Below are 14,558 nucleotides of genomic sequence, written 5' to 3' on the forward strand. Positions count from 1 at the left end.
ATAAATTGTTATCCCTCTGAGTTTCTAATTAATCAATTCAGTTGTAAAAGAATGGCAGTCAGATTTTAGAAAGTTTATTTTTCTTGTTTTGATTTTATGTGTTTTTGTATTCAGAAATTACAGAATTAAAAATCGACACACAAATGTAGCGATTTGGTACATAAGTACTGCTATAATTGAGATTCAATGATATAGGAAAGAGGCATAGTTGTTGACTTTTGAATTAGAAATCTGAATTCACATTCTGTCTCTGGCTTATAATAGTTCTGTGATCCATGGTCAGGTTCCTTAACCTCTCAGTTCTCCTTAACCTCCTAACACCATAAGCTACAACTAAATTGCCAAAATCTGATATTTGGGTGGAAAAGAGTTTCCATATTGGGAGTTCTCTACACTGATGAAATCAGAGGTTCAATCCTTCTCATTGTGACCTTAAATTATTAAAATACAGTTTAATTTTTTTCATTACATTAAAAGTGGGTTGTTCAAATATAGTTTCCCAAAAAGTCTTACTACTGGTTTAAGTTTTAATAGTTTTAAAACTGATATGAGATTTTCCACATTTTATGGATAAGTAAAATCAAATTAAAAAGTCATCCCAGTGTGACTCACTAGTAAATGGTTATAGTTGGTCATAAATAGGAAGTCATTATCTCTCAAGTCTTGCTCATCCAACTATTTCACATAATTCCTAATAAGTCAGTAAATATTTATTAAGCACCTACTCTGGGCCAAGTATTGTGTCAAACACTAAGGACACGTATACAAAAAACAACAAAAAAAGGATCTCCGTCATCAAGAAGTTTACAATCTAATAGGGCAAAATAGCCCACTAAAGAAAGGTAAAAAAGGTTGAGGGAGTATGGGGAAAGGTATCAAGGGCATGGTAGAAAAATCAAAGAAGTCTCAGAAGTCATATAGCCAAATGAGAAATGAGGAAAGGAATTCAATTTCTTTTTTAAAAGTTTTATTTTTTTCCCCTTGCCATTCCTATTTTCATGACATTTTTAGTAATTATCAAATGGTCATTATTTTCCTTAGTTACCAGTTTTTATAGAATATTAAGTTTAACAGTAAGTATAAAGTACTTCTAATTGGGGTGGGGGGAACTCTCTACCACTGCAAGTCAATACTTTCTCTGCAGCTAGGATACTAATGAGTTGTCCAGGATACAGTAGCCACTGTTAGAATCACTTAATAATGTTTTTTTTTTTATTTTAAATATGTTCAAATTTTAAGCCTTTTCCAAACTAGTATTTATTATTCCTTTTAAAGATGTTTATATTTATCTTTATCCTGTGTATTTTGTTGCTGTGGTTCAATAATTATTTTAAGTTCTCAGGGGAAGGGAGGTGTTAGGACTAAAGTAGAGGTAAGTTTTCACTAGTCTTCACTAGGACTAACCTAGTGAAGAAGTACTAGGTTAATTTTTCCTATTTTTAGTTGTGAAGTTCTGTTTTGCTTTATTTTAAAGTTTCTTATAAGGACAAAAATCTAAGCTAACCTTCAAATGAAATCTTGCTTTTAAATTTTGCTACCTTCATTGTAGAACAGTGAAATTTTTACCTTGTAAAATTTTTTTTCTAGATGAATATTGGCAGAATCATCCAGAACTCCATGACATTCCAATATACTATGCATCATCTTTGGCTAAGAAGTGTATGGCGGTATATCAGACCTACGTGAATGCCATGAATGACAAAATCCGTAAACAAATCAATATCAACAATCCTTTTGTCTTCAAACATATTAGTAATCTCAAGGTTAGTACCTCTGGAAAAAAAAAGGAACATTTATAGGGCATAAAAATTACCTCCATTTCACTATGTCTTTTGTCATTATTATTTGGAAAGTATTTATAATTCAGTTTATTACTAAATTCTTGCCAGAGTTCATTTTAAGAGTATAATTTTTTTAACTGAAATAATCGTGGTATTTATAGCTAGAGGATACATTAAAATTCACCTAATTCAATCTCATCTTATAGAAAAAGTAACTGAAGCTCAAAAAAGATTTACCCTACAAAGTTAAGTAGCAAAACCATGATTTGAATACAAGTTTTCTGACTTCAGATCCATATAAGTAAGCATTTCCTGAGTATCTGCTGTATCACAGACATATTAGGTGGTAGGGATACAAAATTCTAATCTATGCAGATGATATCCAAAAGGAAACTGAAAAAGCCCAGAGATTAAGGGAGTATGGAAGGGTGACAAGGTGATGGTGAAGTCAAAACCAGACAAAGCTGCTGGTAGCAAATGAAAAAAATGACTGGAATTTTGAACTCTTTCTCTCAAGGGAGACTATGGGAGAAGTTTTTACTCACCCCTCCAGTTAAGAAATTGATAAAATTTATGTATAAGTAAAATCATGTTAAAAAGTCCCAGCCAGATAATAACAAAAAAGTCATAAGTAATAGGATGTGATTGGGATAGCCAAACTATCCCCTGTTAATGAATTTATTCTGGGTGAAACATGATGAAAATGTTATGGAATTGAAAACAAGCAGAGGAAGGAGATCAGTGTTCTTTCAACTATACCACACTTTGAAAACTTGAAATTAATTGTGATTTTTCTTGACTTTAAAAAATATGTTTAATGAGAATAGTATTTAAATTTTTAGTAATAAGATAGTTCAAAAGCATTTAAAGTATTTCTGATCTCGAGTTGTTTGACTTATCAGAGAAGAAATTAACCACTAACTATGTTGTTTGATTCTTTGCAGAGAGGGTGTGTGGGAAGGAGGAGACAAAACAATTTAAGTGTTGTTTCTGAACTATTATTGTAGTCCTCAAATTAACAGGTCAGGTTTTTTTCTGGGGTAACATCTCAAAATTGAATCTGTCTATAAGAGAAAACTCCAGAAAATTCATCTTAATATCCTAGTCATTATTCTGAAATCTGATTCTAATCACTATTTAGAAATTCTTTTCAAGCTAGCGATTATTATTACTATTTTTTTTTCATATTGTCTTTATTTCTTCTATATTTCCTTCTTATAATTTCTAAGGCTTCCTTTCCACCTGTGAATGATCCAAAGGCTAGTGTATTGGTCATCATATCATTGTTATTATTGATCTTTAAAAAAATCACCTATTTTGTACTTGATAGATCATAAGTTTTTAACTTGAAATCTACAAATATATAAAAGTATATGGATAAGATTTCAGAGATCTGTGGACTTGAATGGGGAAAATATTACATATTTATTTTTGTTAACCTCTAACCAAAATTTAGTGTTTTTATAAATTTAACTTATACATTTAAAAACAATTCTGAGAAGGGGTTCATGGGCTTCACTAATTGTCAAAGGGTCTATGATGCAAAAAAAAAAAAAAAAAATTTAAACATCCTGTGCTGGTCCATTTCTATTATTCTTGTTCTAAATTGTTCAGAAGCTGAAGAATTTGGACTTGTTACTTTACTAGTCATTCAGACTAATTAAGTATCTTTAAGTGTGGTAATCCATTTCACCCAGTGTGATATTTGATACACTGGGAGGGATGGGATGGCATGGAGGGTGGGGACACAGACATGGCAAGGGGCAAATGGGGTTACACAGCTAAGAATTGTTGAATATCTGAAGGTGGAGTTAAACTCACGTTCTCCTGACTCCAGGACCTGTACTGTGTCCACTGTGTCATCTAGCTGCCATGATATTTGATACTGTCTTACAAAACAACATCCTTTATCAAACACTAGTGATCAGTATACTTTTATATCTCTCTTCTCCCAGAGCATGGATCATTTTGATGACATTGGTCCAAGTGTTGTGATGGCTTCACCAGGAATGATGCAGAGTGGCTTATCCAGAGAATTATTTGAAAGTTGGTGTACTGATAAAAGAAATGGTGTGATTATAGCAGGATACTGCGTTGAAGGAACACTTGCCAAGGTTTATCATCATGTTTAAGCTTTGTAATCATACTATGTATTTATAATATGCATACAATTTTCTCTACTAGATTAAATTAAGTTTTTTGCAATTTCAACTCAGTTGCTTTTCCAATGTAAAAATATTTATCTAGTATGCAGAAATTCATCTCTATAAAGTAATTAGCCATGCATTATGGGGTAGTTATGAAAAATGTTTCATCATTCTAATTATGACTTTTCAGAAGCATTGTTTTTCAACTTTGTCAACTCCCACAAAATACATTTTATTTATGTTAGTTAAAACTTTTCTTGAATTTCTAACTTTGCCAATAATTTGTTATAAGAAATCCTGAAGTTAGAAACATTTTAAATGTGTAAATTCTGTTTATTTTTTAAAGATAGAAATAATTACTTTTCAGAATTAACATTATAAAAGATGATTAATTGCCTGGATCACAATAAAAACCAGAAAAATTTCTTTATTACATAATGGCTTTAGTCCTGGGCCCCAGAAACTCAGGGTTGATAAGTATAAGAGGAGAAAGCAATTTGCTCTTCTTTTCCTGGGGAGAAACATGACCAAGGGGGCAGGGGGACAAAGATTTATCTTTAGTATAGTCCTGTTCTGTTATATCTATATTTTTCCCACTTCCTTTTTCTAATGCTCCTCTCCCTAGGTCTCCAGTTCTAACAAATTGCTTTAAAATATCACTGCTCCCAAACCTTACTCAGGCCTACTGCAGCTTCTGAAACATTGCATATTTTCAAATTACCTAATTTATCCACTACATTAAAGTTCTCATTTCATAAGAATTAATGTTAGCTAAAAGGAAAGCAATTTGAATTAATTCCTAATGGTTAGTAATCTCTTCTTGTTGTTTGCAGTTTGAAATTAATACTTTGATACCATCCTTCTATTTGGTAAGAATTCAGGCCGTGTAAAGGGAAGATATTTTAAGTCAGGGAGCCCACTATGTTATGTAACCAGATTTGAGCTGGCTATCAGCTTCTCTAAAATGTTCCTGCTCTTCATATTTTTGTCCCTTTTATTTCTGAAATGTAATATTTTCCTAATTCTAGTGATAGCAAGCAGTTTTGACCTTGGAACTAGAATAGAAACTCTTTGTGAGTGAGGGACCAAATGCCTAACTGAGACAAATAATTATTCAGCATTTATTCTGTTAATGGTAATATACTTGTGCTAATGCAGAAGTTTATAAAAAGGGAAATAATGTTACACTCTTTTCCAGAAATAATTTTTGAATATCATCTGTTTTCTTTTGTTCTAATAGCATATCATGTCTGAACCTGAAGAGATTACTACCATGTCTGGACAGAAGCTGCCTCTGAAAATGTCTGTAGATTATATTTCTTTCTCAGCTCACACAGATTATCAACAAACCAGCGAATTTATTCGAGCTTTGAAGCCACCCCATGTGGTTAGTGATAATTTCATTTGTGCCTAAATTGTTTTTTTAATTTAATTTTTTGTTTTTTTAATTCACTAATGATTTAAGAATATAAGCCTATTAGATAATATGACAAAGCAGATTTAGGCTGAGATAAAGATAATTCATAAAAATAATGTTTAAGAGGTCTAAGATTTAGATACCTGCAAATTTATTCTCCATAAACTGAGCTTATTTGGCATTATCTAAAAGTACAAGTATGTGTAGAATAATACCCCCCAAAATCAGGTAGTTGAATACAAGATATTAATAGGGAGGGAAATGATGTTTGAATTGGCTTGAAGAATTAGCAGATAAAATGTGAGGCAGAGTTGGAGGGAGGAGTGCAAGAGATGACAGGTGCAGAAACATGGAGATGGGATTTGAAATGCTGTGTTTTGAGAACAAATAGAAGTAGAGTTGGCCTGAGCTACAGAATGTAGGGAGAAGAGTAATATGTAATGAGGACTGATAAAGTTTGAAAACAAGTTGCAAAGTAAGAAAGTAAAATGATGAGATCACAATGAAAAGTCATTGGCAGCTTTTGAATGACACTGAGAATGGGAATAACTTGAGGCAGGGAAACCAACATCAGAGGCCTTTCCAGGAGTCTGGGCAAAAAGTCCTATGGATCTGTAGTAAGTTGGTGATTGTATGAGTAAAGAAAAAAGTTGGATACAGAGATGTTGTAAAGATAAAAATGGTAAGATTTGGCATTTAATTGGATTTGTAGCATGAGAGACTGAAAAGTCAGTGCTAATAATGTACAAGTTATGAACTTGGAATTTGGCAGAATGCTGATGCATGCAGTAGAAATGGGTACCTTCACCAAAAATGGAAAGTTAAATAGGAAAATGATGAATTCCATTTTGGATATGTCAAGTTTGTTTTTAAGATATACAGTTTGAAATGTTCATTAGGAATGATACAGTATTAAAGCCCAGAAGTCTCGGACCAGATATATAGACCTAGGAGAGTCATCAGCATAATGATGATAATTAAATCTTTGTGAACTAATGAAATCACTGAGGGGGCCCAGTGCAGGGTTTATATATGTATTGGCAATGAGGCAATGTGATAGGTATGGTAAAGGAGATGAGAATTGAGCAAAAGAGGTTGGTCAGGGAGTCAAGAGGGGATCCGAGAGAAAATGCTGTCACAGATTCAGAGAGGAGAGGGCAGAGAGTTTGCAACAGTCTGAGTAAAGAGGGAAGGAGTATGAGAAAAGACCAACATAGATGACAATTACCAGATAGTACTTTTGGAGGTCAGAGTTTCAGCTAAGTAAGGAGATTGAAGGCCAGTTTGTAAAAAGTTGAAGAATGCTTGAGAGAAGTAGAAATAGAGCATTTGATTTTTTTAGGCATTTGGTTTGAAAAGAGAGGGAAAAAAGATAGGATGACAACATGAGGAGGTGGGAGGACTTTAAAACCCTATAAGGAGATGGTTTTTTTAGAATTAATCTTCCCTCTATGATTGGTGTGAGAATAAAATGAAGCGATGTTTGTAAAGTACATTGCAAACCTTAAAGCATTAGGTATATGCTGTTATAGTCTCCTATTCTTCCAACTCTTCATTTACTTCATGCCTTTTTAATATATTCTTCATTTTTATCTCTACTTCTTTCTGCTCTGTTACCACTAGTGCCTCTGCTCTGTCCTCATTTTCCTTTCTTTCCAACCTTGACCCTGTAGCTAATCATTTCTACCAAACATTGTTTTTACCTTTCTGCTTGTATTCCCATGTCCTATTAGAACATTGCCTTACATTTGCCTTACCTTGCCATCTTCTGTCCCTGGAGCTTACTTTTCCCAACTCTCCACCTTAACTGCTCCTACTCTTGCTTACAATATTGAATGAGGCTGTAGAAGTCACCCACCCAGGCCGAGTATAAATGTCTTTATATACTTGTTACCTAATCTCAGTGGGTCCCTCAGCACCACTAAGAAATCCTTTTCTTATTCCTACAGGGGCTGTTTCAAACTCCTTTCTTCACACTTTCTATACCTTCCTTGAGCAGCCTCCCAATCCTAGCAACAACTTCCATTTCCCTCTCTCTTATCTCTTTTGTCTTCATTTATGTGTACTTAACAGTGTTTTGAGTGTATTTACATACATGTTATCTTCCCAAATAGAATTGTCAAATTTTCTAAGAGCAGAAATTCTATTCTTTCTTTTTTCTTTTTCTCCTTTCTTTTTGGTCTTTTTTTCTCTTCAGCACCTAGCACAGTGTCTGAAAAATTGAAAGTAGTTAGGGCAAAAAAAAGGGAATGTGTCAGTTACTAAGCTTTTTACAAATATTATTTCCTTTGATCCTTTCAACAACCCAGGGAAATAGGTTGTATCACAACAACATTTGTTGTGATATGAGAGCTACCTGTCAGTGGCTACTGTGGCTAACTCAAACCTGTAGAATGGATCTCTTCATGCGAGATGATGATGATGATGATGATGATGATGATGATGATACAAGGAGATTGAGAGGCAGTTGTTGTTCTGTGACCTCTCCACTGAGAGGCAGTTTCATTGTCTGAAATTTCTCCTCTTCCCTCTTGCCTCCAATTTATTTCATTCCCACAAGGAACATCTGTGTTAATAAAGGCTACTTTGCTACTCCTTCAGATGTTATGATCCACAGCTGTGGAGGCTCTTGGAGAATTGATCTGCCCCTTCACATAGGCATAGTCCTTAACAAAAATTAATAAGCTAAATATTAAAAGTCTCACTATTAAAAAGTAAGAGAACAAGGAAAGATGTTACAGATGAATTCCTACCCTGGCATGGTATAGAGAAACTGTACAATTGGGCCTGTATCCCAAAGAGAGCATAAAAAAGGGGAAAGGACCTACACGTACAAAACTGTAGCAGTCCTTTTTGTTAAGGCAAGGAATTGGAAATTAAGAAGATGTCCAACAACTGGGAATGGCCGAATAAGTCATGATATATGAATATTATGGGATATTATTGTTCTGTAAGAAACCTTCAGCGGAATAATTTCAAAGAGACCTGAAGAAACTTAACATGAACTGATGCTAAGTGAAGTGAGCAGAATCAAGAGATCATTGTACATGGCAACAGCAAGATTATATGGTGATCAGTTCTGATGGGTGTAGCTCTTTTTAACAGTGAGGTGATTCATACTAATTCCAATGGTCTTGTGATGGAGAGATCCATATGCACTCAGAGAGAGGACTATGAGACTGAGTGTGGATCACAACATAATATTTTCACTTTTTTGTTGTTTACTTGCATTTTGTTTTTTTTTTTCCTTTTTTAATCTGATTTTTCTTGTGTAACATGATAATTGTGTAAATATATATATATAAGAATTGCACATGTTAAACATTGGATTACATGCTGTTTAGGGGAAGAGGATTGGGGAGAAGGAAGAGAGGAAAAAAATTTAGAACACAAGGTTTTTTGCAAGGGAGAATGTTGAAAATTATGCATGTTTTGAAAATAAAAAGCTTTAATAAAAAAAGAGGAAAATTGTACAAAACAAGAGATTGCATGCATATAATATAAAACAAAATTACAAAGAAAAGTAACTTTGAAAGACTTATGAATTCTTATCAATACAATGATTAGTCACAATTCTGGAGTGCCAATTATGAAATATGGTATCTTCCGACCGACAAGAGAAACCTAAAAGACTTGCATGTACTGATATTGAATAAAGTTAACAGAATTAGGGGAACAATTTATATAGTAAAAATGTTGTAGAGACAACTTTGAAAGACTTAAGAACTGGGGGGGGGGAGGGGGGAAGGAGGGGATAATTTGGAACAAAAGGCTTTGCAAGGGTCAATGTTGAAAAATTACCCATGCATATGAAAAAAACATAAAAAATAATTTAAAAAAAGAAAAATTTAAGAACACAGATCAATTCATCCAACTCATCTCCTGACAGAGAGATGATGAACTTTAAATATAGGTGGAAAATTTTTTTTGGACATTGCCAATACAGGTGCTTGACATGTATGTAACAGATTTTGTTATTCTTTCTTACTCACTTGGGGAAGATTGTAGAGTGTAATAGAGGTAGAAGGAAAAGAAGGTAGATTTTCATTTATTGAAAAAAAAAAAAAAAGAATATTTTAATTTTTTTTCATACTTTGAAGGAAAAAAAATAAAATGTACAGAAGGAAAGCGAAGGCCATAAAGAATCATAGATAGGGGGCAGCTAGGTGGTGTGGTGGATAGAGCACCAGCTCTGAAGTCAAGAGGACCTGAATTCAAATCTGACTTTAGACACTTAACACTTCCTGGATATATGACTCTGGGCAAGTCACTTAACCCCAATTGCCTCAGGAAAAAAAAAAAAGAATTACACATAAGTAGATTAGCTTTGTAAGTAACATGTTATAATTTATTACTTATTTTTAGAGAAGCAACCAGTGCATAAAATGATTTATGAGATGGATTAGAAAAATTACATATTTTTCTGTCTATGGAAATGCCCATTTTCTTTGCTATTTATTAATTTCAGAAACACTTTAATTAAAAAGCAAAATCAAAAAGAGATAAGCTTCCATTGTATAATGCAAAAACCAGATTTTTTTTTAAATCTTTTTTTAGGTATTTCTCTAATTTATATGAACTCATTAGTTGAATAAGTGAAGATTCTTTAATGTGTAATATTTTTTCCCATATAGATACTAGTGCATGGAGAGCAGAATGAAATGGCAAGATTAAAAGCAGCATTGATAAGAGAATATGAAGACAATGATGAGGTTCACATAGAAGTTCACAATCCTCGAAATACTGAAGCAGTGACTTTAAATTTCCGAGGTGAAAAACTAGCCAAGGTATGAGGTTAGCATTCTTAATGAAAATTGAGGGGTTTCTTCATAAGGGTTATATATTTCTGATGATTAGTAATCAACTTTTAGTCCATTTGAGTTTATTGCTTTAAGAGTCATTATATGCGTTGTCTGTGTAAGTCATTGTAGTGAGCTAGATGTTGTAATAGACATTAGGGAGATACAAAGACAAAAATCTGCACCCTCAAGGATCTTAAATTATATCTGATATTAGAATTGCATTTTAAAGTACTGCTACCTTGTATGCCCTTGGGCAAGTTAATTAATATTTCTCTGCACTGATAATTTTTAATGAGATAACAGTCTTTGAAGATTAAAAAGTAAAATAGTCACAAGCCATGGCCTTGAGGTCCACAGGAAATCTATCTTCAGTCAGCATCTCTTCTATAAATATCTTTTTAAGCTACATCTCAGGCATATGATTGTCAGTGATTTGTCTGACATTATAAAAGCCATCATCTCTGTGTTTCTCTAATTATTAGTAATTTGGAACAGTTTTCATATGGCTGCTGAACTCTGTCCATATCCTTTGACTATCACTTGAGAAATGTCTTTTGAGGCATAAAATTTCAAATATAACCAATACAACAAGAATTTGTTTTGTTTGACAAAAATAATCCTTAATCAGAAAGGCCTGGAGAGACTTACACAAACTGATGCTGAGTGAAATGAGCAGGACCAGGAGATCATTATATACTTCAACAACAATACTATATGATGACCAGTTCTGATGGACCTGGCCATCCTCAGCAATGAGATCAACCAAATCATTTCCAATGGAGCAGTAATGAACTGAACCAGCTACACCCAGAGAAAGAACTCTGGGTGATGACTAAAAACCATTACATTGAATTCCCAATCCCTATATTTATGCCCACCTGCATTTTTGATTTCCTTCACAAGCTAATTGTACAATATTTCAGAGTCTGATTCTTTTTGTACAGCAAAATTTAAAAAAAAAAAAAAAACATTTGGTGGCCAGGAGTGTTTTCTGATATCATTACAGCTTTTTATGCAAGTAAATAAAGTAGATATGAAAATTAATAAAATTCTATCCTCCTCATCAGGAATAATGAATAGCTAAAAAGTCATCTTCAGCTAGAAATGCAGAATTGGCTCATATTAAATGTTTCCATAAAAATAAAAGTAGGGACTTATTAATAAATAGTCTATGTATTAAAAAAAAAATAATAATAATCCTTAAAACAGGGCTACCTAAACTTTTTCCATTTGCTACTCCTTTTTACTTGAGAAAGTGACCCCAGTTGTATAGAAATATAAAGTGGGTGTACAAATCAAACATTGATTGATGATAAATCATAATTTCCACAACCTCCCATATTCAGTTACAAGACCCCATATTAGGTTACAACCTATAGCGTCTCTTAACGCTACCCTAATCTTGTAGCTCCCCTTTCAGCTACTCTAACAGCCTGTCTGTCAACAGCACAGCTAGGCCACATTTACCTATCTTTGGGCACCAACCCGGATCCCATAGAAACAGACCAACCAGGAGGTAGGAGTGAAGTGAAAGAGAACTTTATTCTTAGATAGCATATATTTATACCCCCCTGAGGATCTGGAGGATGGGGAGGTCCTCTAGGAACCTGGCATAATGGGATTGGCCTGAGAAGAGGGAGGGAGGCATGCTAGGCTTTGAGAGCACTAAGGGGGGAGACGTGCAACCTGGGGTCAGACACCGCTTCTTGGGGCTATGCCCCACCTCCACACAGAACTCTCTTGCACCTTGTACCTCTCATCCCTCAGGTCCTCCCACATGCCTTGAACTGCATTCCTTGTTCTTGAGGCTTTTTAACTCTTACAACAACCCACAACCAAAGATGAGTTCCAAAACAGCAAGGTTATATGATGATAAACTGATGGACTTGGGTCTCAGCAGTGGTATGATCCAAGACAGTTCTACTAGATTTAGACTGGAAAATGCCATCCACATCCAGAGAGGTAACCATAGAGACTGAATGTGGATCAAAGGATAGTGTTTTCACCTTTTGTTTTGCTTGTTTGCTTTTTCTTTCTCATGTTTTTTTTCCCCTTTTAGTCTGATTTTTCTTGCACTACATGACAAATATGGAAATATGTTTAAAAGGATTACACATTTTTAACCTGTATCAGATTGCTTTCCGTCTTGGGGAGAGGGGAAATAATTTTAAAATTTGGAACACAAAGCCTTAGAAAAATGAATGCTAAACTCTTACATTTATTTGGAAAAATAAAATACTATTGAGGGGGAAAAAACTGCGTTCTAAATCACCTTATCTTTAAAAATATTTGTTATGAGCTAGAAAATCATCAACATATATAAATGTTTCAATATACAAAGGCTAAAAAAGAGGATTCTAGATGAAACCATGAATGTCTTGTTACTTATTTTTAAATCTTGTATTAAATTTAACATATATTAAATATTAAATTAGGGTGCTCTGCTTTCCTGTTTTCTCTTGCATATTTTTAGAGGTTTCATTGTCACTTCACTCCTCCCTTTATTGTCATTAACTCTGTCTAGCTCTTTGTCTAGCTTTCACTTTCACCCAATAAAAGTACTACTTTATAATAAATTATTTTTGTCAAAGAAGACAATTCTTATATTGATTATGTTTGAAAATTTATGCTCAAAAGACATTTTTCAAGTGATAGAGGATATGAACAGAGAATTCAGCAGCCATATGAAAATTGTTCCAAATTACTAATAATCAGAAAAATACAAATTAAGTTAATTATGAAGTTACACTTCACACTCATTAGATTGGCAAAAAGTAACAGTAATTGGAGGGGCTACAGAAAAAAAGGCACCCTACCTAATGTGATGTTAGGAAGATCTCTAAATTGGTATTTAAAAATAAAAACTCGGAGCTATAACCAAAAAAGTTACTAAACTATGTGTACCTTTTCATACAAATGTAGGATTACCTTAATCTGATAACTTTTATAATGTGTTTTTTGAGGTAAGCTTATTGTTTTCATGGTAAAAATTCCTTGAGGTCAAGGTTTTCAGCCTAAGTATTTGAAAATTGTTTGTCCTTTCCCAGATTACCTTCCAATTGTTATTTTCTTCCTAAAAAATAGGTTATGGGCTTCTTAGCAGACAAGAAACCTGAACAAGGACAACGTGTCTCAGGAATCTTGGTTAAAAGAAATTTTAATTATCACATTCTTTCACCTTGTGACCTCTCTAGTAAGTCCTTATTAAAGGGTCTGATCATAAATGAATTATGTATTTACTATATTGTTATACATTATATATAATTTCTATGTTATTGTATGTTATATATTAAAAGGTCATATATTTTCAAACAATTTAATCTTAAATTAGAATTGTAAATTGAAAGAAATAAAATATTTAAGAAAAATTATAAGAGCCATAATATCAGAAAATTTGAATTTGAAAATATAGTTCTAATCCATTTATTTTATAAAAAAAGAACCTGCCCAAAGAGGGTAAAAGATTTAACTGTAGTGCTACCCATAATAAGGCCAATTTCCTTTTTATTTTCTCTCTGGTTGGTATGTCTGATTGTAAACTATGTTCTGAGGAAATCATGTAGAATTTTTTGTTTTTTTCAGATTATACAGATTTAGCAATGAGTACTGTAAAACAGATTCAAGCCATTCCCTACACTGGTCCTTTTAGCTTGCTATTTTATCAGCTACAGAAACTGACAGGTGAGTATAGAAATTTTGTTCTGCAAGAGGTTTGGCAATTGTTAATGCTGTAAAGTTACCCATGCATATATCCTGTAAATAAAAGGCTATTAAATAAAAAAATAAAAAAAAAAAAAAGAAATTTTGTTCTGATTACTATATATATCAGATAATGAATTATAAGAAAATATGTTTTAGTCTTTATTAGTGTGGATTTCATTGTTACTCTAATATAACAAGAATTTACTGAGTGTCTACTAGATGCCACACACTTTGCTAGATATTAAGTATATCCAAACAAGGGACCAGTTCCCATCTTCAGGGAGTTTACATTGTATTGGGAAAAATAACAAATAAGTACATTAAAAAAAAATAAATACAAAGTAAGATTTATTTTTGATTGTTGGGGGTTCTAGGAAGAGTTCCTGACTTGATTTATTTGAACTAGCCTTTTTGAGTAACTAAATAATTTTCCTTTAGGAAAATACTTTGAAAAGAAGTAGATACCCCAAAAATCCCATATTATCTCCTGATCTTTGACTACATTCATTTTTTTACCTATTTTTTTCAATTAATAAAAATCCATTGTTTCTCCTTTTCTATCCCTCTGCATCCACTTAAAAAAAAAAAGACATCACAAATATGCATTGTCTTTCTAGACTTTTCTGAAATCAGTCTACTTACTTCTCATAGAATAATAATGTTCCATTACAGTCATATGCTGTAACTTATTCAGCCATTCCCTGATTGA

The 14,558-nt window shown here is 33.1% G+C and overlaps 1 protein-coding gene across 3 annotated transcripts in view; it reads left to right on the top strand.

Moving 5' to 3' along the window:
- CPSF3 (cleavage and polyadenylation specific factor 3) overlaps positions 1 to 14,558 on the top strand; it is a 53,530-nt gene that overhangs the window by 22,912 nt on the left and 16,060 nt on the right. For all 3 annotated transcript variants that reach the window (XM_003757876.4, XM_031951207.1, XM_023494640.1), the window contains 6 exons: positions 1,588 to 1,763; positions 3,737 to 3,895; positions 5,169 to 5,315; positions 9,980 to 10,132; positions 13,232 to 13,340; positions 13,730 to 13,828. In XM_003757876.4, the coding sequence (XP_003757924.1) occupies positions 1,588 to 1,763; positions 3,737 to 3,895; positions 5,169 to 5,315; positions 9,980 to 10,132; positions 13,232 to 13,340; positions 13,730 to 13,828 (843 nt within the window). The remainder of the gene's footprint in view (positions 1 to 1,587; positions 1,764 to 3,736; positions 3,896 to 5,168; positions 5,316 to 9,979; positions 10,133 to 13,231; positions 13,341 to 13,729; positions 13,829 to 14,558) is intronic.

Source organism: Sarcophilus harrisii, chromosome 2, assembly GCF_902635505.1.
Source record: "Sarcophilus harrisii chromosome 2, mSarHar1.11, whole genome shotgun sequence".
Taxonomy (NCBI): Eukaryota; Metazoa; Chordata; class Mammalia; order Dasyuromorphia; family Dasyuridae; genus Sarcophilus; species Sarcophilus harrisii.